The 25,902-nt window shown below is 37.7% G+C and overlaps 1 protein-coding gene across 4 annotated transcripts in view; it reads right to left on the bottom strand.

Moving 5' to 3' along the window:
• VEZT (vezatin, adherens junctions transmembrane protein) overlaps nucleotides 1–25,902 on the bottom strand; it is a 50,197-nt gene that overhangs the window by 18,724 nt on the left and 5,571 nt on the right. For 2 of the 4 annotated variants that reach the window (XM_069000334.1, XM_069000343.1), the window contains exons 2-6: nucleotides 16,003–16,137; nucleotides 10,683–10,772; nucleotides 8,345–8,520; nucleotides 5,644–5,919; nucleotides 77–226 (exon numbers count right to left, since the gene is read on the bottom strand). In XM_069000334.1, coding sequence (XP_068856435.1) covers nucleotides 77–226; nucleotides 5,644–5,919; nucleotides 8,345–8,520; nucleotides 10,683–10,772; nucleotides 16,003–16,137 — 827 coding nt within the window. The remainder of the gene's footprint in view (nucleotides 1–76; nucleotides 227–5,643; nucleotides 5,920–8,344; nucleotides 8,521–10,682; nucleotides 10,773–16,002; nucleotides 16,138–25,902) is intronic. The other 2 variants (XM_069000336.1, XM_069000352.1) reach the window with 1 other exon arrangement.

The raw sequence follows: 25,902 nt of genomic DNA, 5'->3' as shown, positions 1-25,902 counted from the left end.
TGACACTAAACATTGGCACAACTGCAGGTAGCTAACGTGGACTACCTGAACTGGTGGGGTTTTACAGAAAGGATATTTTTTCAGCATGTACAGAGTAGCCAGTCTTGCAGCTCGGAAGTTGGCTCTGACGGATCGATACACGGCTTTCCGGAGGCCAATCAGGTGCTGACTAGGATGCTGTCCAGCTTTATTAAATGGGCAAGCGGCACTGACCCTGTCAAGCAAACTTGAAAAGTAAAATGTGATACAACTGTACAGATGTCCTAAAGTATTTTTAAAAAACAGTTCATCAGTTTTCCTATTTCATTCTTCAGAAAGCTTTTCCAAATCACTCAGTAACTATGAAATTTTTTTAAAAATTGATCATATCAATGATGTATTTAATCAAAATTTCAGATGGCAGCCAGGATTCCTCAGTAGATAGCATGATTCTATTCTCATCTGAGCCATGGCAAAACTCCTGAGGACATTTATTTTCTCTAAAATTTTCCAAAATGTAATGGTAGATAATGACAGACATACCATAACATTATCTCAATCAGAATACAAAACTATTCCGTGCCCACTGTCAGCTTCGGAAGTTTTAATAAACAGGTACTTAACATATGCCTCCTTATACACAAATTTATTTTTTCAATAATTTTTGCAGAAAAAATGTGTCAATACATAGCTTTTCATGCAAAATTTAGCCTTCCTGATGCAGAAAGTTTTCTAGGTGAAGAGAAGTATTGTTTGAGTGGTGACATAGATTTTATCATCATGCAATGAATGACAGCTGTGTTTGTGAGAGTCTTGACAGGTAAACACATGAAATGTATACATCACACAAGCATATTTGAAAGTATATTTAGTGTCTGGCTATTCAGGTGAATATACCATTTGAAAGAAACAATGCCATTTGCCTATTAGAACACACTTCAGAATGGCTTTAGCACTGTAAGAAATCACCTCATCTGGAAATACAATGAAATGTGAACTGGGTGAACATTAAACAGGTGTGTGGAACGTCAAGCTCCAGTTATATCTATTCATATGTACACTGAGGTCAAACCTGTGACTGAGACTCCGGAAACAACCTAGGTGCACTCTACTTGCTGGGACTGTTTTTACTAGAATCAACTCAGGAATGAACGTAGTCTGACAATAGGACAATCAGTTGTGATTCATTAATTGGGGACTGGAAGCCTGCTTCTGCTCTCACCTTTCCCAGGGCACAGTGGTGATTTCATGTCCAGTAACTTAAAAGGGAAAAGCATACAGGGTTCCTGCTAAGTTTGAGGTGGGTTGCTGCATTGGTAACTATTTCTGTAGTCCATCTGACTAAGAAGCTGACCAAGTCAGCAGACCTGACAGTACTGGGAAAATGTCAGTCCTACTCCATGTGCTTAGCTGGACCGTGCTGCACATTGACTGGGAGGGGAAATAGCCTGTGGCCTTCGCTATCAAATATGAAAACCAGAGCAGCCCACCCAGTGAGTAAGGCTGGAACCATATATCAGTATGTTTAACACCATTAACACAAGCAGAATCATGCCAAATATTGCTATATATTGAATATGCTAGCTGAAATACAATATAAAATATCTGCATGCCATTTAAAATTATGTGTTATTAAAATGGTTTATATGACATCTCATAACTACTTTAAAATCTAGAAAAAATAAAAACAAACTGTGTTCATTTCCATTTCTAAATGTAAATTTAAAATGCTAACCTTGCTGTATCTTTCACTAGGGAACACAGCATGTAATGCAGTACATGCCAATCTCTAACCTTTCCCTAGCTTTTGAAAGTAACAAATGGAAGTATTTATGTATAAATGCTCACATCAGTTTGTAGGCTTAAGCCCCATGTGAATTGTCAGAAGCAAGCTCAAAGAAAAGGAGCAAAATTCTTCTACCATAAAAAAGACAGAGATTTATGTTCTACTACAGTGATGCAGACTTTTCCAACTCCTATAGAGAACAAATATAGCGTAACTCATGCACAGCACGTACTGCCAGTATTCAGCAAAACAATCTGCTTTCCTTCTGGAATGGATTGATTCAGTGCTTTTTATAAAAGAATTCTTCCTTATTCTACTAATTTAAATTAGTAGAATCTATTAGATATGTCTATCTGTCAGGCATGTCATATCCCTAAATTCCTAGTGTTTCATTTATCTTCACAGAATCACAGAATGGTTTGGGTTGGAAGGGACCATGAAGATCCTCTAATTCCAAACCCCCTGCCATGGGCAGGGACACCTTCCACCAGGCTCCTCATAGCCCCATCCAGCCTGGCCCTGAACACTTCCAGGGATGGGTCATGCACCACTTCTCTGAACAACTTGTTCCTGTGTCCCACCACCCTCACATATCTAATTAGATATTAGATTAATATCTAATCTAAACCTGCCCTATTTCAATTTAAAGCCATTCCCCCTTATCTATCACCACACACCCTTGTAAAAAGTCTCTCTCTTATTCTCTATGTATTTTAATTGGACTTACAAAATGTTATCAGCTTTGCATATCAGCCACAAGTAGCAAGAAGAAAAAAAAAGGTTAAGGGTGAATTTCCCCTTTACTACAGCTCCAAACCCATTTTACTGTATAGAACAACAAAATATTCGTTAATTTTACAAGCCAGACCTTAAATTAGCTTTCAACTTTTAACAAGTTTATATAAAATTGATAAAAATAAATTAACATTATTAAAAACCTATTACTGCACTCTGGCATGAAAGCAGTTCTATAAAGAGCTAATGTACCTCCATATGTATTAAGCTCCTAGAGCTTAATTCTGGTTTAAAATACAGTAGAAAGGGAGCATTTTGGAAAAGAAGTTAATTTTTTTGGTGACAGGCAAAGTAATAAACACTTGCTGCTTATTGTTGCAGCCTTTCATTATGTATCCCTTCAGTTTGGTTTTATGATGTGCAAGACAATGGGCATACTTTCATTACCCTGCAGAAATTCCATGCTGCGACCTGTAATCAGGCTTCATTTAGCTAATTGCAAATGAGCAATTAGACAGAAATACTGCCCTTCTGCCTGAGTAGAGCACTGCCCTACCTTTGCTACACAGTTCCTGTAATCCAAGCTACCCAGCTGAGGTCTCAGCCATCTCTGCATCACAGAGCTGGTACCATGCAGACACACCTGAAATTCCAACAGAGTGCTAAACACTTCCAAAGGCCATGCTGGAATCAGAATATCCAGTTGTCTTTGAGAGCAGCTAATATAAGAGAAGCCTGACAGGATTACAGAATCACAGAATAGTTAAGATTGGAAAGGACCACTGGAGGCCATCTAGTTCAAGCTCCTCGCTCAAGTTCTTAGTTCCTGATCTGTGTGGCTGCAGTCAGTTTTACTGGGTGGGAGGGGAACGAAAGCAAAAGGATGTTTGAGTATTTGAGTATAGCAGTCACTGTCACACAGTAGTAAACCACTTAACCTATAGACAACTGACCAAAACCTCATCAGTAATAATCTACCATTTACAGAGACAGTCCAGTATCAACTAGTAAGGGGCAAATAGAGTAGAATAAAACAAAGCAATAGATGTTTCAATGGATATGTAAATTAGCCTATGGGAATAGCAATGGATGATGTAATGGGGAGGAAAACCAGCAGAGGAGCACCAAGAACTTCAGGCCAAAGCTGCACGCCTGGACTTGCCCTGTCAGAGTTTAGGTAAGTACAACCAGTCGAAGTCTGAACTTGGTACTATTTAAATGACAGCTTCAATATCTTTCCAGTCTCAATATGGTCAATGCACAGGCCAAACTATGCTGAGTTAGCAGTACCTTAAAACAGCTGCATATGTAGCACTCACCAGGATGATGTACCTGACTGAAATCTCATTCCTTCAAGGATGTAAAATAACACAAGAGGAGACTCAGTAACTTTTCAAATGCAACCACTTCTATTGACATGAGACTCTTTCTAAACAGGCACTAAGACTTTGACAATGTTACGATAGGAAAACATTCTAAACTTTGTTCTGCTGAGGTTTACTGTAGAAAATTCTAGAAAAAAAAGGGAAAACTAGTCTTTTGGATCATAAACAAAGAGCTACCCAAAGCAAAGAATTTCACATTGCCCTGTGCAGCAGCATCTCTTGCATATGTGGAGGCAGAAAAGGACACTCTCGAGTCAGAACTCCCTCTAGTCTAAGCCAACCCAAACTTGTACAGCACCGACTTCTTTATACTGTACAATTGTTCCAACGAGGATGCTGGCACACTCAGACTTCTCCCACTCCATCCATATGTCAAAGTCTTTTGAAAAGCTTGCCAAAGTTTCAAGTAAAGAAGCTATTAGATCAAGCATCAGCTTAAAGACCAGTCTGTTTTTTGTTAATCTGTTATCTAAGATATGTAGTAAAAGAACAAGGCAGCAGCAATTTAGACATTGACCACAAGTTCGTTTGCTTAAACTTAGGCAAAAATCCAAATGTTTTTCTCATCTGTAATTTGGACAAGCCTGAACAATAATTTCTTTTAAGAACCCGTTTGCAAAGATAAGAGTGACTATTGCTCAAGTATATGCTTCTTCAGCAAAAAAACAGACCAAAACAAAACCACATAGCTAGGCAGACTGAAGACATGCTTATGCATTCCAAAGGGAGAATGAAACATTTCTTCAATGAAGTACACTGAAGGTATCTCAAGCTAGAAAATTAATCCAAATTTTAAGTCTAAAGTTGAGTTGCAAACTTGCATGTAAGAACATGTGTCTGAGTGCAGAATAGTTGGTCTAGCACAACTATTGGATAAACATCTTCTTGGTGCCCGCAAGGGAATTTTTGATATTTTTTTAGAAGTTGACTGTATTTTAGGTGTTGGTGTTTCCCACCTCCTTCAGCCTTAAGCAGAACTAGCACAGATCTGGATTCACCATAGGTAGTTACAATGCAAAAGCATCCACAGCAATGAGAGTGCACAGAAACGGCCTGTTGGCTTTGGAGTCACTGCATACACTGAACACTTTCTGATGTCCTTTCACATAGCAAATAAGCAAAACTTATCAAATAACTACAAGAGCTAAATGATCAGAAACACTTTTGCATCTCTTAAGTGAAAGAGAGCAAATAATTTAAGAATCTAAATGTTTCAACAATTGTATGCGAGAAAAAAATGTTAACTAATGTTAACTTTACTTGAGGTGGGAAATAATGTTTGATGGTCTTTGCTGATTGCTGTGTCCTCACTACTTCAGACTGTTATTTGTTAAATAAAAATAGAATGGTTTTCATGTCATCCTGTTTTCTAAAATATGAGGGATTACTTGCAGATCAGTTTATTTACATAGAATTGGTAATGTAAGAGAAAACTCTCTAAATGACTCCCCAAAATAGTTAACTAACGTAGTTCAAAGTCCATTTGTTCATATATTTCATTGCTAGCAACACAGGACATTTCAAAGGCATATGAGTTTTGTGAGACTTAATTCACCTTCAGGATGCAGGTTTTTGAGTTGTTAGAATTCATACTTCTAGTATGAATGGTAATTGCACTGTTTTATGTAAATGAAAACCTTTAAGTATTATGTTTTTCAGTAATTCCACTTGTTATGGGAGACAGTGTAATGAGACAGTTTTAGACAACACCTGGTTTGAATGGATCTGTGTATTAAATAAAGTGAAATACAGACTCACAGGGTAAATCCTCTGGAAATGACTTCAGTCTCTTGAATGAGTCGCAGAGCTTTCCTCACAAGATTAGTGAAAGCTCGGCTATTCGCCACTGTTTCTTCCAGCTGGATACAGTGTTTTCGCAGGGACATTTGCAGCTTGGCTGTCCTCCATGTGCCCCACACTCTAAAAACTGCATAGACAAGCAGCACTGGTCCGCACAGCAGCCATGATGATTCCTTCCACCACGAAGGAAACATAAGCAGTGCACTTACAAAGGCAAGGAACAGCGAGACATCCCTGCAAACAGAGACAGTATCACCAACCACACATTACTGAGGGCAAACAAGTGGGAAAATCACTAAGCTACAGTTGAGATTACAACATCTTATTATGGGCCTTTTATGTAGGTCCTGAAGGGAGCTGTAAACACCGAAAACTACTCCTAGTGGCAGGTTTAGATGAATACATACATGATATTACTTGGCTGATAGACTCTAAGGAAACCTTTCTTCAGCTTTTTTACAGCTGTAGAAAGAGTAGGAGAGTAATGTACCACTTTGAAAGGTTTCTCTTACACATATGACTTAAAAAAAATAGAAAAGAAAATAAAAAAAGAAAAAAACCTGACTACTCAGCATTATAAGCCAGGGCGTGTAGGAACTGTAATATCTGTACTTCCAGGTTCAAGAGTACAGTAGGGAAGGGCATGTTTCTTTTGGTAGCAAATCCCTCAAGTAGTGCCAGCTGTATTTTTTCTAGAGTCTGACTCATTTAACTTGGACACCAATGCACCACTAGTTTCTAACACAATTTTATAAAGATGGCTTGAATAATCATTTAAAATAATTTGGCACCTTTTGAAAATCCTTAAAGAATAGAGTTCCTAGTATCTCAGTTATTTCTCAAAGAAATTTAAAAAGCTTATAAAGTTGTTACTTTCCTCTATAAAAATTCAACATAAATAAGTAACTGCTAGAAAACACACTGTTTCACTTTTGTAAAATAATCACAATCTTCAGAGAGATGGATGAGATACCAGCTTCAAGGTGCATTACAACTATAATTTTCCAGAATGTTTTCAATGAAAAAGATTTTTTTCCATTATCCCTTAAAGCTGTGAATCCTGCATTTAGGTTCAGAAGTACTCACAAGGAATATTTTTCCATTTCTAAAATAAGACACAATCTCTGGGTTTCTATTTCCTGGACAGTTTTGTGGTCAAATTTCAACCAGCTTTACAAGTGTTAACTCTTTAGGGTTACTGACAGGTTTCAGTAAAGGTCCAGGGTTAAAATATTCCAAATATGTAAATACCTATAAAAGGGACAGACACAGTTTCTAACTTCCTTGGTACATTAAAAAAATAAAGTCCCACAAATAAAATAAATCACAGCAATGAAAGACTAGAAGGGATTCAAGAGCTCACTTTGTTCATTTTCAGCTTCTGGTTGGTTAACCCAGATCATCACAGACAGACCAAAGATGAAAATGGAGACTGCACAACCCATGCCGTAGCTATTCCAAATCCTAAGTATCCTTAGAATTCAAAAGATTTCCCCCAAGTCCCAGTTTGAATCAGTGGCAGATTAATTGCATTATTCTTCCTCATGTCCTTCCCTTTTCTGAACAGAACAAATGATGACTGATCACCACCTTGTACACATTCTAACACTATTCACTGCAGCAATATGCAGATCCTTTTCTGGAGTACTACTGCGTACCCAACTATTCATCACTTGGTGTTTACTAACTTGACTTTTCCTTCCCAAGTGTAAACATTTGCCTTTACTGAATTTTCTATCATTTTCAAGGTATTTCTCCAAGCTAATGTTGACCTCTAGTTTATGAAAACATAAACTTGGTGTCATCTGGAAGGTGAACATTCACAAATTTTGTAAGTGTACTTTATCAGCTGAAAGTTAAAGAAACTGAATAATGCTAGGACCAGAAAAATCTGGTTCAAAAGTCCTCTTGTTTGGCAGAGAGCATCAATAATGACATAACTTAAACAGTTGAGGTGTGACTCTATAATAATTTCATCTACTTTTTAGTGTATGTATGAGAAAATAGCACTGGCCCATATTATGCGGTATTTTTTTCTACTGATTCCTGCATTTCCAAGCAAGATACTCTGTCAGAACAACCACTGGTGGTATTTTTTAAATACAGGTGGGAGCTGTTCAGATACTGCTGCAGTCAGCTCCTTCAGTATTTTTGAGTGAATTCCACAACTCCGCTGACTTCAATGCATCTTACTAAAATATTCTGTAGTTTATTCTTCTGATAGTCTATGTTTAAAAATTAACTGCACATCCCACCTCACCTCCCCCCACCCACAACATATTTTATGAAGACCACACCAAAATAAACACTTTTCAATTCAGTCTTCACAATCATGTCTCATTTATCAAAATCACCTCTATATAGTTTCAGAAATTAATGAACTAATCAGCTATGTTAGTTCTTCCTTATGGAATATATCAGTTTGGGAGTATTCACTCATGCTCATGTAGTTATCTCAGATTAAAATTCACTCTTTCAACAAAATGCCCAATGGAAAAAAACATGCTTATACAAAAATCCGGGGACTATTAGAATAAAGACCCAAGGACGTGAGAAAAACATATAGTTACTTTAATGTTGCATTTTATCTCAACAATGCACAATATATTTTTTGCTTGTTTCTCAGTGAATATAACAGTAGATATCCTCAATACAATACCAAATATTAGGAGTTGCTAGGGAGCGTAGCGTTGGAAGCTGTCTGTTTTCCTGTTGCTTACACTGCCCTGCAGACAGGATACTGGGGTCAAGGAATTCAATCAGTTCCACATCCTCCTGCAGCAGAACTTCCTGTTGCAGGATGGTACGGAGCGTGTCAAATCGAAATCCGACATCCTTACCACATAGAAATGGGCAGGAGAAAAAACAGGCATTAGTAAAGAATATGCAAATTCTTAAAATTAAGTTAGCAAAACAAGGAAAACACCCACACACACTACACTTTACTGACAACAATCTGTTCCCAGAGTACAGGAATGTTGTCAGATGTATCACAAGTAGCTACTTTTTTATTAAACTTGTTTAGCTTTAAAAGCTCACACACTACCTAGCAGTTCAGGCTTGCAGGATGCATCACACTGACTTTGTGATCTGACCTAGATAGTAACAATAACTGGAAACAGGCCACAGAGTATGCCAATATATTTGCATAAGAATCAGAGAGGTATTGTATCTATCAGATCATTAAAAAAACCAGAAAAGACTTTTTTTTAAAATGTCGTGACATCATTTACGTCATTAACAAACAAACAAAACTTAGAGAGAGAAAGAGAGATATTGCAAATTAGTCAACAAAAAGTCCCTTGTGGACACTTAATAACAGTAGGGTCAATGCACTGGACTGAAGCCCGAAGCCATGGCAGTGGAGTACTCTCCTGCAGGATTCTGTACCTTTCCCAAGGGAACTCAATCCAAGCATGAAACAGCATGGGGCTCCAAAGACCTCACACTTGCTAAACTCCAGATAAATTTCAGGGAGTTACTTATTTGTGAATTTGATGCCATAAGCATTTGCTACTTTCTTCCCCAGCTATAGCTCTTGAAGACAAATAGACAACTCTTGAAGACAAATACAACCATCAGAGAAGCCCCCTGAAATTGTCATTTGAATACTGCACCAAACCACAATTACTTCAAGTTAAGAATGCCATAACAAAACCCAGTGAACACTGAACATGTGCATCCCTGCATCGAGCTAATTACAGGAGAGAAAAGAGAATATTTCTGAAAAGTCTCTAATAGAAACTTTTAACACAAGTGTGACATTTCACAGTACAAAATCTGTTTCATTCTGTCACTGACAGAATGAGATTCTTTATGAAACCATAAGATAGCTAGTTTAGAAATTTAATTCCATGCACAGATGTCACCTCAGATAACTTTCATTCTACTTTTAATGGAAAACATTTGTTTCAGGACTGTGTGCAAGAGGAAACTCTGCCCTCCTCCGACGCATCCTGTGTCATTTCAGTACTCTACTGTAGCATGCAGCAGGACAAACATGTTTTCCATGTTTTTGGGTTACGTCTCCATCTCAAGAAAGTAAGGCTAAAAATTGCTGTTATGATAATACCCTCGATTCATAGGGAAGAGGGAGGAAGAAAAAAGTCGATCAAAGATCACTGATGAGAGAGATTTTCAGAGGAAATTTTGTCCTCCTGAGATAAAGGAGAACTGAGATACAGCAGAACTCCGTGAGAAGTGGAAAATTCTAATTTCTCATGCTGCTCAACATTTTCTTTTGAAACTCCATTTGAGGACATCATCCCTACATCGTAGCAGAAAAAAACAAATCAAAATTCTAGATTCTGGAACAGTCTGACTAAAGTGACATTTGCAAGCCATACTAGGAGTGCGAAGGAGCTGGGTACAAGTTAAAGCAGATTTGAGACAAGCCCAGACTGGAAAGCAGTGCTGCAGAGAAAGAGCAAACAAAGTTTGATTTGCCTTTCCCAAATGCAGAAGCCCTGTAGAGAGCAGTGCAGAAGCAAAGAGGCCAGAATTGGTCCAGGGCCAGTACAGCTGCACTGTGGTGGTGCTGGGCCTGAGCTAACAAGCTGAAACAGAGGGTGAAGCAATACTCAGCTGAAGCTCTAGAACCTTCTGTCTTAGGTGGTCTCTACAAGGCACTAGGCTGCAACACGTGGACTTTCTCAGTCAGCGTCTCCCCACTGCTTTCCACCAAAGGGGTACCCATACTGCAATTAAACTCATTCCAGCTTTCAAGAATTTCTTTAATTTCTCATGTATTTTATATTATTACCTTCCACAGTTTGAACATCTCCAACCTGGCTACTGATACTGTTCCTGTCCTTTTGTGCCCAATTCGGCACAGTAACTGAAAACCAGGATAAGTATTATCTAAAGAATAAGTAAAACTCTTAGCGCCAAACCCAACAATACAGACCAAAGATGTTGTTCAGAGGATGAGATACAGAGCAGAGGAAGACCTGTGGATTAGGAAAGGAAATGGAAAAATAAAAAAAGTGATCACTTACCAGTCGGTGAAGTATGTCATCGTTTTTCTTATACTGTGGAAAAGGAAACCAGCTTCTAAAAAACTCAACTAGTTTTGACAGGATGCCTTGCTGAAAGGAACAGAAATTACTCCAATTAAAAAAAAAAAAAATCAAACAAAAACCAAAGCCAAAATTAAATAAATAACAACAGACAATGCCTTTATTTCTGCATTTGATTTTCTTGTTAACTCAGACCCAAGTACCTGTAAGGAAGTTTCACTTACTGTGTCTGGCCTAACTTCAGAGTACACTAAGAGAACATCTGCTTCCCGTCAGTTTGCTTGTGAACAAGAGAATAAAATATAACCTTCAGTAACTCCACTTATTTGGAGCATAAAAGATTGTTATGTTGTTCTGCTAAAAATAACTACAGCTAAGATTAGATTGATCTCAAGTTGGCAGCTACTGCATTGATATGAAAGACTTTCTCTCTCCTGGGGGATAAAAACCTGAAGGTTAAATGACTGACAGGCTGAAGAAAAGTGAAAGACAGGGACAGGGACAACCTCTCCTCAGCAGCCCACTGCAGCTTGAGCACAAGATTCCAGAGGAGCTGTGAACAGAGACAGGAAGAGTGATGGTAAGAAGAGAAAATGCCCCAGAAATTCCCTGTCCACACCAGTGTGTGCCACTAGGTACTTTGTCTCTATGCTGCTTCCCATGCAACCTATAAATCCACGCTTTTGTCTGAGCTGTAAACATAACTTCAAATGCCACTAATAGAGGGACTCCCTCTCAGTCATCACACATTCTACTCATGTATCTTCCTAAAACAAGATGCATGACAGATTATAACTGAATAGATGCATGGTTTTGCTTCAGTCTGCAGCCATTCAATGAACAAAAAAAGAAAGCAGCTTTTGACACATCGTTGTATCTACTTACCTCAGACTAAACTGACAGGAAGTATTTTTCAAAATATTTACTTATATATATTTCATGAATTCTGAGGCCCTGTCTCAATCTTCAGACTGCTGACATGTAATGTAATACAACCAAATAAGATGTATGCCAAAAAAAAATTAATTGTGAAGAGCTTACATTTTGTGGCATACTGTTTTAAAATAATAAAACAAAACCCCATACAGATTCTAATAGCTCAGTGCATAAAAGGTGACAGCTTCTGTTTCTCCTTCTTGTTGGTTTTGTGGTTTTGTTGTTGTTTTGTTTTGTTTTTTATTCCCTTCTTGTTTGTTTAACCCAAGCAACAGGAGCTGAGAGTTTTGTAGTTAACCTGTGACCAGCCTGACAGCCTTCTGAAAGGCAGTGTGACCAGCGTGGTGCAGCAGCCAGGGCAGAACAGCCTTAACATCAGGAACTGTCACCCTAAAGCCCTTATGCTACACAATTTTTGAAACAACTTATTTTGGTGCCCGTTTAAGTAATCTCACTCAAGCTTTTCTTTACAAATGTCTCATCTTTCTGTGTACAGTTAGATTTTGAGATCCATGCCACAAGGAAGTGTTTTTAGGTCAGTGAAGCAGTAAACCAGTAACAGGGATCTCATAATGATAGCTCTTCCTGAAACACTGACATCATTGTGGCTTATTAGGAGGAGCTACCCCAGCAATTCACACTTGAGACTATGGAATAAATCCAAGTGATTGTATTTTGATGTTGCTCAAGGGCAATGACCTAAGTCAGAAGACTGTCACTAATTGCAGCACTAGATTATCTTTCAAGTTTCTTACAGAGTGGTGCAAAAGGAACTAAAATTTTCTGATCACAGTTTTTAGAAAATTGAAATCAAATAAACAAAGGTCTTGCTCTGCATTTGAATTTCAGACAGATATTTCACTGCAAAGTACTTTTCCCTGTACACTGAAAGCAGGGTACAGAAAGAATCATCCATTTAATTTAAGACTATGGCTCTTGAAGCCTATTATTTTCAACTGCTTAGCCTTTGTAAGTATTTGGATTTTCATAATGAACATTTAAAGCTACACTAAGGATAGTTTTAAACTGCTACCAGCTTACTAAACTAGACTGTGGAGTTACTGAAAAAAAACCCATAGTGTGCTACTTAAGCAATCTTTTAGTTTATTCTCCATGGTTGAGTTTAAAAATAAAAATCTGAGCTTGCATAAATACTCAACAGGCAAGTCAGCGCTTGAAAATACAAAGCAAGACAACCCACTGTCTTGGGCTGGGACCCAACAGAGTACAGCAACACAATGAATTATTCGGATCCTTGGAATATTGTCTCACAGTTTGCATTCCCACTGGGAGTGTTACTGACAAGTAAAACTACTTTCACCAACACACAAGTCAGGTCATGTTGCCAATGCTTCTGGAGTATTCTTCTTACAGCTTTAGAACAACACTCAGTCAAACTCTCTGTAAACAAATAAAAAAGATGCATAACCCCTAACATTTAAAAAAATACTAGCATAGTACATGCACATTTTAGATAAATTAATTTGAATCTAAAAAAGAATTCTAGGGACTATTTTTCTTTTGTAGAGAAATTCTGTGCACTTCAGAAGAAGATAATGCTACACATTGAATACCTTGCCTTAAGTGGGTGGGAGCCCCAGCAAAGGCAAAGGATGGTCCCTCTGCCATCCCACATCAAGTCACCTGCACAGCTACTGAGGGCTAGCCCCAACACGACCCTCAGTAGCTGCACCAACACCAGCTCTGCTCTAATGATAAAATATCATCATATCTAAGGTGTGACAGTAAAATCAATTTAAACATTCAGATTTGCACAGCAGTCTAGGAAAATGACTGAGAAAGGAAAGATGTAAATGGGAAGTGATAAATTCTGTAAAGATCAAGCGGAATTACCCAAATGGGATTTAATTCCAGAAAACAAGTGTAGGAGCTCTTGCTAACAGTAGTTTTGAGTATCAAGTGATCACAAGACCAGGACTTGAGCTGTAACTTTCTCCAGAGATTGGCACAGCCAGGAACACTGCACTTACAATTACTATGCTGAATCACATCTTCATAATCCCTCAGATGGAAGCTTGGCATTTCATCAGCCTCCAGAACACAACCTTTAAACACCTTCACCGCTTTTTAACTCAATGTTCACTAAGACCATATTCTGATTAAAACAAGGCCAAAAAACCACCACCAAAACCACACACCCTGAGAAATATTTAAGACATGCTTCAAATTCAACTGGTGCCTCTGCCTTTCCTTAAGCCTGAACCACACACTCTGCTTGGCAGGACAGCATGAAACATTTGTGTCAGTCACTAGGAACCTCTTTTTCTTCCCAGATCTGTTTTTTTCAGCCCCTGAAGATCCCAAAGTAGACCTTTGCCATGCCAGATTCTTGCTGCATGTCACCAGCTTTCAGATGCTCAGGGTTCCCACTTGACGGAACACAAGAGGAGGAAACAATCTCAACTCAAAGACAAAGCAATACTCCGGCTTTTACATTTTTATTTTAATTAATGTTTAAGGCATTTGGAAACTTGCTTTTCAGAACAGAAGGAAAGTGATATACACATACTGAGAATCATTCAGCATGGAACACCATTACTCCCTGTAATCAGAGTTACATCAAGCCTCAAGGAAGATCATTTTATATTAGGACTGTGGGTATGTATATCTCCGAAGTCAGAAACCAATTCTTTTCCAGATGTTTTAACATTTCAGTAGACTAGGCCAGTGAAGGCCAACAGAAGGGAAATGGTAACAGTCTCATGTAACACTGAGGAAACGACTGGATAGGAATGCAAATTATTTGTCTGTATGTCATAAAAAAGTTGCAACAAAGCCTCAGATCCTCCTAAATCCAGTCTACTTTCCTAAATGTGTGGCCAGCTGCCTCTCCCTCATTTTCTTTCCTATTGAGACACCCTCCCAAAACAGGACACAGAAATCAAATGACAAAAACAGACTTTCTGACATCAAATTACAAAAGAAAAATGTTAATTTTTCCCAACCAGTACTGGAATTGCAGCAGGAAGAACCTATGACAATTTATCACTAGAAACTACACACAGGTTTCTTCCTCATTTCCACTATGTATCCTTGTCTAGACAGAGATGAGACGATGTGAACATCACCTACTATTTGCAAGAAATGGGCAGCCTGTTTTCACACACCCACTCCCTTCAAGTTGCAAGGCAAACCATGAAGAATTACTTCTACATCTGACACAATACTGGAGGAATTGCTCCCAACACAATAAAATTAAGTTTAAAATGCTTGAGGGGAAGGGAGGGGAAAAAAACAGAATACCTGAGGTTTTTAAAAGCAGTGTATCTTAATACTTTTGAGGTTCTTAACCCCACAACACTTTTGTATAAAATTCAGTGGAAATTATATACACAAACACAATGTTATACTGATTTTCTGAGTGCCACAAAATTAACTATGCAAAATAATATAGCTAAATGACAGTCCATGCATTACTTCATAGTAACCAACAGGACATCAATAAGTTAAATATGTTGTCCTAATTTTTAATTAATAGTGAACAAATGTTAACATTTAATAAATATATAAATAAACATTTAATCAAAGTCTTCCTACACTAAGTCAGAATAGGTATCTTTAGTGTAAACACACCACACAACAGCCATTAGCTTTAAAGAGAAAATATATTTTCAGGTGGTTTCTTGTGGGTTACAGTGAGTGCCAGCTGACAATTCTGAAAAGAAAGCATAGTAAACCTAGTATTTCCATGAATACTTTTAAAAGTAGCTCAAAATGAAGAAAATTGTGAGCTAAATCCTGATTTAAATTCAGCCTTCCTTTGTGACCAGTGATAGAAGCAATCATTATTACAAATGCAATAGCTATCCACATCAACTACCTCATTCAGATTGGTTATTGCATTTCTACTTCCCAGAAATCCTCTTTCTTAATGTGTTTTGTCACAGACAAAGCTATACTTAGCAACTGAATGCCTGGGAAGGGCTAGAAACTTTAAATATTCTGTTCTAGAAAATGACAGGTTCTATTCCCAGAATGTCATGCTAAGCTAACATAATAAGATCCACTACATAAGATAATTTTCAACACTCAAATAATTATTTATCAAAGCCTCTTGTTTTCCTAGCTTACAAAAGTGCAAAGAAACACTCCAAACTATACTGATTAACCATGATTTTCCAAACACATTGGCAGACAAGAGATGATAACTGGTTGAGGTTTATTGTCTGGGGTTTTTTTCCTTTGTTTTCTTAAATTTTTAAATGTTTTTTAAAATTTTTTTTATTTGTTTTTTTTTTTTAAATACAGGAAGCAATTTCTCTCTGTTCTGATTTCTCCTATTTGTGAAGCACTGCAGTTCTCTTGTGAGAAGATTAATGCTCAGCAACAGGAGAGTGCTCACCTTCTGGGCAGCATGCACAGTCTGCTCTCTTTGGCTTTCTGCTGCTGCACATTGCTCTGCCTTCTGCGACACTGAGGAACATACTTCAAAATCTGTGTGTCCCAAATCCTGCAGATATTGGTAGAGTGGGGAATTCTGAAAAGAGAGTTATAAAAAGAAAAACGAGAAAAAAACAATGTTAAAAATCATTCCATGTTTCCCACAAAACACCACTGTGAATTCAGCAACCACACAACCAGCAATGAATGGACTGAGAAATGGAAAAAAAAAATTAGAAAAAGGCTTCTGCTCTCTCCAAGGATGGTACTAGTATTCTGGCTTTAAAAAAAAAAAAAAATCCCATAGCACACAAAAACCAAAAAAACTCCACCCAACTTTTTTAAGCTCCTGGCAAAACGAATCATTTACAAACAGTCCTTAATAAAATAGAAAAAGTATGGAATTCTGATCACCAGAGAATGGTGACATTTAGAATGATTGGATATTTATCTATATAGACCTCTGAAATTTCTTCTTGCCATCTGCACCACATATCTAGATTTACTTAACTCTTATTTTCTGTTTACAGCTACATATATGGCAGTATCTAGGACAGATTTGATGAAAACAATACCTAAGATAACTCCAGTTATACTCAGGACATGTAAAGAGACTTCATTTTTAAGAGAAACTCTCAGCAGTCTAATATAGCCTAGTTAGATAGAGATTATTTCTGACCCCTGAAAAATTTTGTTAATGAGAGTATGCAAACACTAGCAAACTGCACAGGAAGAACACCATCTTAAGAATTTAACATACTATCAACCACAATACTGTATTTAAAAAGTGAAAACTTTAAATAATGCACAGTTGTGGAGGTCTCCAGAAATAAGCACCAACAGAACATCTGCTACTAATTGTTACATCAACTTGCTGGTGCAAGTTGTGACGAGCCCCCCTACTCGGACCATGTACCAACACAGCTAAATCTCAAATCACTGCTTGCCATGCAATAAAACTTGGAAGCCATTATTCCTATCAGCTGAACAAATTAACTAGTTACCTTTAGAAATTTTGTTAACCCCATCACCAAAGCGCTATTTTAATCCCTCTTACCCATTTAAAGCATGAAAAATCCTACTTCTGTTTACTCTGTTTCAGTTACTCACAAGAGATTCAGCATCCAGTCATTACCTGAAACTTAAATATTCGTACCAACTCACCGGTGCAGACAATCACACTCACCCACAATGACAATGATTGTGCAAAACACTAGGATAGGTTAATGACTCATTTCCTTGTGAGAGTATTTCCAGTGTGACCACACAATCCTACGGTTTTTCCAAGTACCCCTCTTCCATGGTTGAGTGCTTTTTCAAAATGCATCCAACTCTAATTAAACCATGCTGTTCTGGACTGGCTGTTTCTCGCTAAGTAGAACATGCTATTTTACCGGAATTCCTTAATTAAAATGGAAGAGAAAACATAATAGACTAGAATACTTGATCTATTTAAGACACTGTTAAATTCACCTAATAACTTCAGGACAAAACTCAGAATATGCATGGATATGCATAACCTTGTCTTCTTAAAATGGTTTTCATACAGAGCCAGGCTGTGCACTGCCAGCACACCTGAACCTGAACCTGAACACCTCCACACAAGAACCTTTAGGGTAGCATGGAGGTTTCAGTCAGAACCAGCCAAAATTTTCCACATTTAGATGAAGACACAGACAAAGCAGTGGGTGAACAGAGAATGTTTTCTTCAAAAATCATAGTTTTAAGGCCTGCTCCAGGCAGAACTTCAAGGAAATCATATCTAGGCTCTTGCCAAACCCGACCATCATCTTGACCATACTTGCCACGAGCAAGTTCAGCCATCATATGACACATGACTGTTCTTGTACTTTATTGGAACTCACTGACATACAGACAGCTGGCAAAATAACCCAAAAATACCAAGGAGTTTTTCTACTGGTATCTCTGGGTCCACCTTTCTTTGGGGTCCATGATGAGATAATTTTTTTAAAACTAATCAAGAAAAATTGTCTATTGCTGTTTAGATTAGTTTCATTTCCTCACAAAAATGGATGAAGGAAGGCAGAATGAGAGGCAGAGACAGACAGAGACTATCCACTGAAGACTGAATTATCTAAAATCCTGAAAGCTATCAGCAGTAAGTGAAATACAGCATAGATGTAAGAATGCCCAATTCCTCCCTTTTACTGGTTACCTAGCTATGTCACAATCTTCCCTCTAACTGTAATTAGTAAATTTTCTACTCTACAGAAATAGTAAAAAATACACCATCTCTCCAAATGTTAATGAAATTTCAGCCTCTAACTAGGAAGAGTAATTTTATTTGTTGTTGTCATTAAGGTAGAATATAGGCACCTTACTAGTTTTAAATAAATCCCTTTGATTAGCTCTTAGAAGGCTTTTACACGGTCTCATAATGGGTAAATTTACATTTTTTATCACTGCTCAGAACTGGAAATCAGTTTTCTGACTATTAGGTAAGGAAATGAGAGTTAATTAAAATTTAACGTGATAGTTTATCATCTATTCCTTTAAGCAGATAATGGTCTTCCTCTTTCAGTTTCTCAGAAAGTACTCAGGGTACAAAAACCTTCTCCAACAGATTTCTTTGGCTCCACATGCTTTGTCTTTCCCAGTCTTTCTAAAATACTATTAGCAGAACTTACTTGCACATTGGAAAAAACCTGTATTTTTATAAACTTCAACCAAGAACTGTGCTGTGACTAAAATTCCTTAAGTACATAGAACCACCACTGTTCCCCTTTCTGAATCCATTAGAAGCATGCAAGATGTGGATAAAGCAAGCAACGAATAAGAAGTGGGTTGAGGCCCTTGTGAAATTAGATTATTAAGAATCTTAACAAACTAATCACAAAGTTCTTCCATTAAGAGTGAGGTCTCTCGTGTAGCACAGGCAGCTTTATTTTGCTTAGAAAATCTGAAGATTACACTCCTATTAGAAATACCACAGATGGCATACATACATGTCTATGTATACACACATGTCTATGGTAACACAAACCCACACTGTTTATTTATTTATTGTATTTCATTTCCCACTGCCTAACAAGCCTGTCACTTGCAAAGCTGTGTGGTCTGTATAACTCATGGTTGCCTATAACCAAAAGAGGAAAAAATGGAGCATGTCTCCACCAATCTACAGGTAATATCTCCCATGACATATGTAAGTAATGGCTAGAAAACCCATTAAAGCAATTTTTAAAAGTTGAAGGGTAGATTTTATGTATGGGGACATTCCCACAAAATTTCCAATATTATCAAGGAATCAGAAAACTATTAATTATGCAACTACAAAGTTGCAATATGATGCCATTAAAATATCCTATTTTGTATACTGTGTGTTTCAGTACAAGAGACAGAAGTACTACACTTAATGCTTACAAAGCATGTTTCACCCTCATAAAGCTTTAAAAACAATAATTAAATCTCATAATGTGTCTGATGTACCACAAATTATACCACTGAATTTAGCTGAGATCCTTACCCAAACCTCTCACTCCTAAAAGCCTTCTTTCCCATAAAAAAGATCGCAGATATGCACATATTCTTGCACATGCACTTCTAACTGTGAGAAAAGTTCCTTGGTTTCAACTCATGCTGTTGTTCATCAGCACTGTCAGGCTCAGCTGTTCTCACCTGCAAATATCATGATAATATTAAAAAAATATACTTATTGGTTGGGGAAAATACGAGGCCTCTGCCTTTTTTCCTCCCAATTTTCTCTGCCCAGAATTCATACATTCCTTTTTACAACAGTCCAAGATTAAAAAGGAAAAAAAAAGCATAACAGCTTTTACATTTCTGCATGTGATATAAATGCTACACTTTTATTTCAAGCAATTCATGACACACCAGAAAGTTTATCCTTGCAAGCAGTAATAGGTTGTAAGGAAATCAAAAAATCAAAATCAAATTTAAAAAAAAAATTTGACTTGAGAAAAAGCTTTTATATTAGAATGTGAGGTAAAGGCAAGTTTGTTTCGGCGGATGGCACGAAGAGGGAATTTTAAATATAAAATCTCGTCTTCCTATTAATAGAGGACATTATTCTAGAGGAATCTATTCCAAGTACTTTTGAATTTTTATTTTCAACCACTCTCAGCTTAGATAATAACTATAATTATTAGTATTACTCCTGTTGACAGACAGGTTTTTTTGTTTATTTCTAGTTGTCTATTTTGTTTATTTCTAGTCTGGCAGAACGACATGGTAATGAATAATGTACAAAGTAAATAGGGATTTTTTTTTTAATAATGCAGCTTATTATTATGTTACCATCATACTATCAGTTACTGATAGAAAATATTATCTAAAATAAGTGATGATATCAAAACAAGTTTTTTCAGCAATATGCTGTATTTATTTCTGAAGTTTCCTCCAAGATGCTTCTTCTTCTTCTAAGTCACTTTCTGAGACAATCTAGATACAGGAGACAGAGATTACATTTACAACCAGGGCAATTTTTTTTATTACATTAATTGCCCTAAATGAGTGCTGGACATGAAACAGTTCCAGAACAGACAGAAGACTAAAAGCCATTCTTCTATGGTGTACTTCATACAGATTATATATGAAAAAACTTGTTAACAAGGGAAGCAAGATAGTCAGAAAGAGCTGATGAACTGTTGATGAATACAGTTTTTGAAAGTTTTAAGAATCAGAGTTTTCTAAGGACTGTTGGAGAGACCAACAAAAAATCTACTTATCTTTTTATGCCTTTTCTAATTCACAATAGTCACACTGCAAAATCATTCAATTGTAACCATTTACAGGACAGTATAGGTTTATCTGAACTCCTGTTAACAGAATCGAGAAAGAAAATCTTTTCCCCCTCATTCACAACTCCATAAGCATATTTATTTAAGATCCATACTACTAAAAATTATTTCACTCACATACATATGTTTAATTAAAATTCTCCTTTTTTCATTTTTGAAAGGTTGAAACTCATTCTAAACCCAAAATATATTTGGCAGGATTAAAGAACAGTCCACTAAATTACTTTGGGTTTTTAACACTTCTCCAATGCTTATTTTAATAGGGCACTGACTTGGGTTAGGAAAAACCATCATCTCAGCTGAAGACTAAGCATTGTGTTTGCAATTATAAGACAGTAAAAAATTAAAAAAGAATCAAAATCAAGGCAAATACTGAAAGATAATCAAACATAACATTGCCTACTACTATGTGATGGAAAGGCTGTTTTAGTAGAGAACTCCCTAGCCTCAGAAAAGAGTTTGCTTTGGATAGATAAATATTCAAATACTTACATCTATTAGAGCCTTGCAAGCACAGATATCGCACTTTAATACATGAGGCATTTTGGGCATATTCTGAGAAAAACCTTTCAAGCACATATCAGACTAAGACACTGCTAGCTTTCATAGTCTTGTTACAATAGCAGCTGAAAATCAAAACCACACCCAATTATTTTTGCTGATGCATCATGAAGTAAATGACTCAGGATTTCTCCAATAAAGACAGGGGCTTCCCTCACCCATATTCTTTACTATGATAAAATTTGCCACTTAGTAGCTAATGAAGCAGATTAACCTTAGAAGTAGTATTTAATTATACTGCACAAAAAAAGAGGCTTAAAGATCTCCTCTTAAAATACAGATGTTTTTCAAAGCTGAGGTTTCCAATATGTCAAAAACACTGTGGGAGCTTAAGCCAACTCCAAAATAACCACAAATTATGAATTATCAGTTTAAAACCCCAAAAGATTAAACATTTCTACCAGAATGACAGCAAAGGCTAAGGTATGTTGAACAGGTGGCTAAACTCAGAACAAATTACCAGTACAGAAATCTTCCCCTCTCTCAAAACAGATCTGAAAAAGTTGAGCTAACACTCACAGACAGTGCGATCTTTGTCTCCTGGAAGAGCGTATTCCATTTTTCTCTTTGGTACTGCTCCCATGCACCTGACAGGATCTCGCCCACCTCCCCGTTTCTTTCTGCTTGTCCCTCCAGGATGATCCGAGATGAGGATGAGAAGAAGCCGTCAGTGTAACTGCACCTGTGTCCCTGCACAGTGGCATTTTCCTCACAGCATCAGCGGATGCAGTTTGAAACTTCCCAGGATCATGCGATTTCTCCTGACTAATGTGGCTTTCTAACTGGGAGGAGGGAGATGAGGATGACAGATTGCTAAAGGCTTTTAAAAAGATACTGCTTGAAAGAATTATTGCACATTGATCTCATATTCAGCCATTAATAAGACTTTCCAAGCAAGAGTATTTAAAAGCCTCGGTCATATTCTCCTGGCTGGTAACCGCCTCCTACTGAGCGCCAACTGACAAAGAGCCAGGCGCTGCTGACAGGGCTAATATTAGACAATGACCTCAAGGCAGCCAAAGAGTCATTTAGATTTCCTATTCTGCTTTCACCGCCACAGCAGCACAGACCTTGGTTTCTCCAGCACTACTGTATCATCTGACTTACAAGTAGGCTCTGAGAACTACTTTAAAGCCATTGATCTATTACTGTTCCCAGATATTTTCTGATGCACAGTATCTTGGCCAGTGGCAGGATTTGGCATGGGGCAGCAGCATGGGCCTGGGCCAGGGGAGGTCTGGGTTGGGTATCAGGAGAGAATTTTTTACCTCGGAGGTGGTTGAGCACTGGAGCAGGCTCCTCAGGAAGGTGGTAATGGCATCAGGCCTGTCTGAGTTCCGGAAGCATTTGAAAAACACTCTCAGGCTCATGATGTGATTATTGGGGTGTCCTGCATGGGGCCTGGAGTTGGGCTTGATGACACAGCTGGGTCCCTTCAAACTCAGTATATTCTATGATTCTATGATATGTACCTAATTTTGCATGGACTCACATGTCCTCAAGAGTTTGGGAAGTTTTACAGCCTGTGTGTGTTTCTGTATCACTGTTATCTCTGACATGGGAATACTCTTTCTTTTGCATTGTACAGCAGGTGGTTGCACATTACTAACATCGTGGAAAAGCATCAGAAAAAAATACTACACACTAGACAAAGTGCTGAAATTCACTGAGAGCTCTGCCCTGTTTACCCATTCAAAAGTGGACCTGCAAATGCAGGTGAAAGCTGAGCAGGTCCTTTCTGACAAAGACAGAGGTAAAAAATACTGGAAAAACTGCAAGTAAATGTGGTAAATGTTCCTTTCCCTGATGGACAAGGTAACAAGCCAGCTGACTCTGTACCTGGAGCTCTGGGTGGGAAGTCACTCGTCATGCAGGTCCATCAGACTAGGCTGATGATACAGCAAGGGTAGTTTGTTTTATACCAGTTACTAACAACTCACAGATTTAACTCTTCATTTACATTCAAAACTCAATTAATTAATTAATGCATCTGACTGGTAAACTAGTGAAGTATCTCTGACACATTTTTGAAACCTCTTTAAAACATTAGCTCCAAATAATCAACTTGTTTATCTATTATTGATCATGTTAACTAATGACAACACACTGTGCAAACATCTTTACTGAAGAGAAAAGCATTCAAGAAACAAAAGGCAGTCACATTAAGAAGATTAAAAGAAGAGGATACTGAGCAATTCTTTCTATTTGTGTCTCAAGGAAGTTGATTCATGACTTGAAGTTGTAAAAGCAGTACTGCAGTATTAGTCCTGCTGTAAATGACTCCAGGTCAACTAATACAGAGGAGGATTAAAAAACAGACCTCAAGATTTACTCTGGATCACCGTGTACTTTCATCTAAAAATCTTCGATTAAAAATAGTAACGGCAATATAGGTTTACACACCATATGGCTCATATAATACTTTTATCTATCTGTTCTGATATCCAGAAATGCTTGATGAGTTGACTTGGCCTCTGCAACAACCAGACTGTTCTTCACATAGTTTTAAGCTTGCAGTTTATTTTATTTTCTCTCTGGTATCACCTGCTCCCAGTCATGTGAAGAAAAGAGCAAAGTCTGTCCTCCCCTTCAACTTAGCAAACCGCTGAGAAGCAAAATATCTGAAATAGTCCATCCATCACCAGTCCAAGTGCCTATACAGTACACTGCAATCTCCCCGGGCTGCATTCACATGGTCAATTTAATCTGCCACTACCAGTGGGCACAGCCGAAAGCTGCAGTACCACTTCAGAACACTGACAGTAATAGTTATGCAGCCAAATGGTGAGCTGGAACAAGGAAACAATGTGATAGGAAAAAAAAAGATGGATTTCTCTTTTTTCCACATTCTTAGCCAGGTTAGTTTATAGTCTAATCGGTCTCCTGAGCCATTGTACAGCATCACCCACAAATACAGGGGCCAGCATAAGGAAGAGGATGGGAATAAACCGCAAAAGAGGAGTGAAGCCCAAACACCTCTTCTGCCAACAGCCCACACTTCAGGCACACAAAGCACAGTCCCCAAACCAGCTCATTAGAATGACAAGTGAACTGTGGCTTTGACAGAGCTGTGTATTTGTACCTGGCTTTATTTCATGCACGTACAAAACATAGGAGTAGTACATCTTTACTCCACCCAACATTCAGTGAGAAAAATCCTGTTAAAGGAGCATTACTGACAGTACCATTGAAGGTGTATGAATACTGTTTTTCAGCTTCTTTTTCCTAATGTATGTTTGAGACATTATTTTTTAGTACACAACATTATGGGCCTGATGCTTGACAAAGATCACATGATTTTGCAAGTCCTAAAGTTTTCAGGTTTTTGAATGAAAGAGACTTGACATTCCCATCACAACAAGAAGTTTCTGAGGTTAGATTCTGTGGGGTTTTCATTTGTTTTTGTTCAATTTTTTAAACAAAATAATTTTAGGACAGTTTATTTAGGTGAAGAAAACATTTGTGAAAACACGTGACAGTGTTTTGATAAAAGCTCAACCTTTTAAACATATAGTTTACAAGGGTTCAGATAAGGATTTGAACATATAGTCGTGCACCAATATTCTAAGAAATACCACATTTTAGACGTTTTACTATTGTAGGCATGTAAAGAACACATCAGCTAAAGGCTGTTCAGTATTGTATTGTGCTGGGAAATGGTGGTGCCTCTTCCTAGAATCTCTCTTTAAAATCCTACAGAATCTGTGGATCAGAACATTACATGCAGGTATCCTCCATGCCCCTCAGCACCAAGCAGCGTCTTGGTTGGATGCCTAAATAAGCACTGAGAGTTGTCTTTCTGAATCTGACATTGGAACACACTAAGATGTTGCCCAATATTTTACTTTGTGCCACATCCCTCCTAAGCAGACTCCACCATTCCTACCTCCTCCCCACGCAGGCCTGACCCAGGGCCACATAGCTGCCAGCTCCACTGGGCCCTGGTGCTTCCTTTCTCTCTTAGGATGGCATGCTCCTTGGAAACCACTTCCCCACTGTTTTCAGGACTCATTTCTCATATTAGCTTCTTCCACTACAGCAAGAAGACAAAGAGCACAGAACATGTCTCTTCAAACTCTGGAAAGGGTAACTCCATTTCTGGAGTTTCCTCCAGTGATGGGAAGACTGACTGCTTGAGGAAGGGCTGGTTGTGAAATGAGAGTAGCTGTTACATGTTCAAAATCTTTGCTCTAGTTTGTGGGTTCAGTAGAGCTGTGTTCAATATTTTACACAGATAGAAACTTCTGAATTTGGACATGAGGTTTTTGATGCTCTTTGTGTTCAACCCCAGTTTGTTTTGCTTTTTAAATATAGATTAGCATAGATTCTGAGAATTGATGCAGACAGGTGAACCAAAGGAAGTCTCATTTTGTTACCTTGGTATTATTATCCCATTTGCACAAAAGAGAATCTGAAGTCATGAAAGAACACATACATAGTTTATATTGTATTGTTCAGTCTGGGATTTCTACTGGGCTGAACAACCCCAAATTTAAAAGTCTGGAGTCACAGTAATGATC

Source organism: Aphelocoma coerulescens, chromosome 1A, assembly GCF_041296385.1.
Source record: "Aphelocoma coerulescens isolate FSJ_1873_10779 chromosome 1A, UR_Acoe_1.0, whole genome shotgun sequence".
NCBI lineage: Eukaryota > Metazoa > Chordata > Aves > Passeriformes > Corvidae > Aphelocoma > Aphelocoma coerulescens.
Note: the sequence above shows the minus strand (reverse complement) of the source record. Positions and strands in the feature narration are given on the sequence as shown.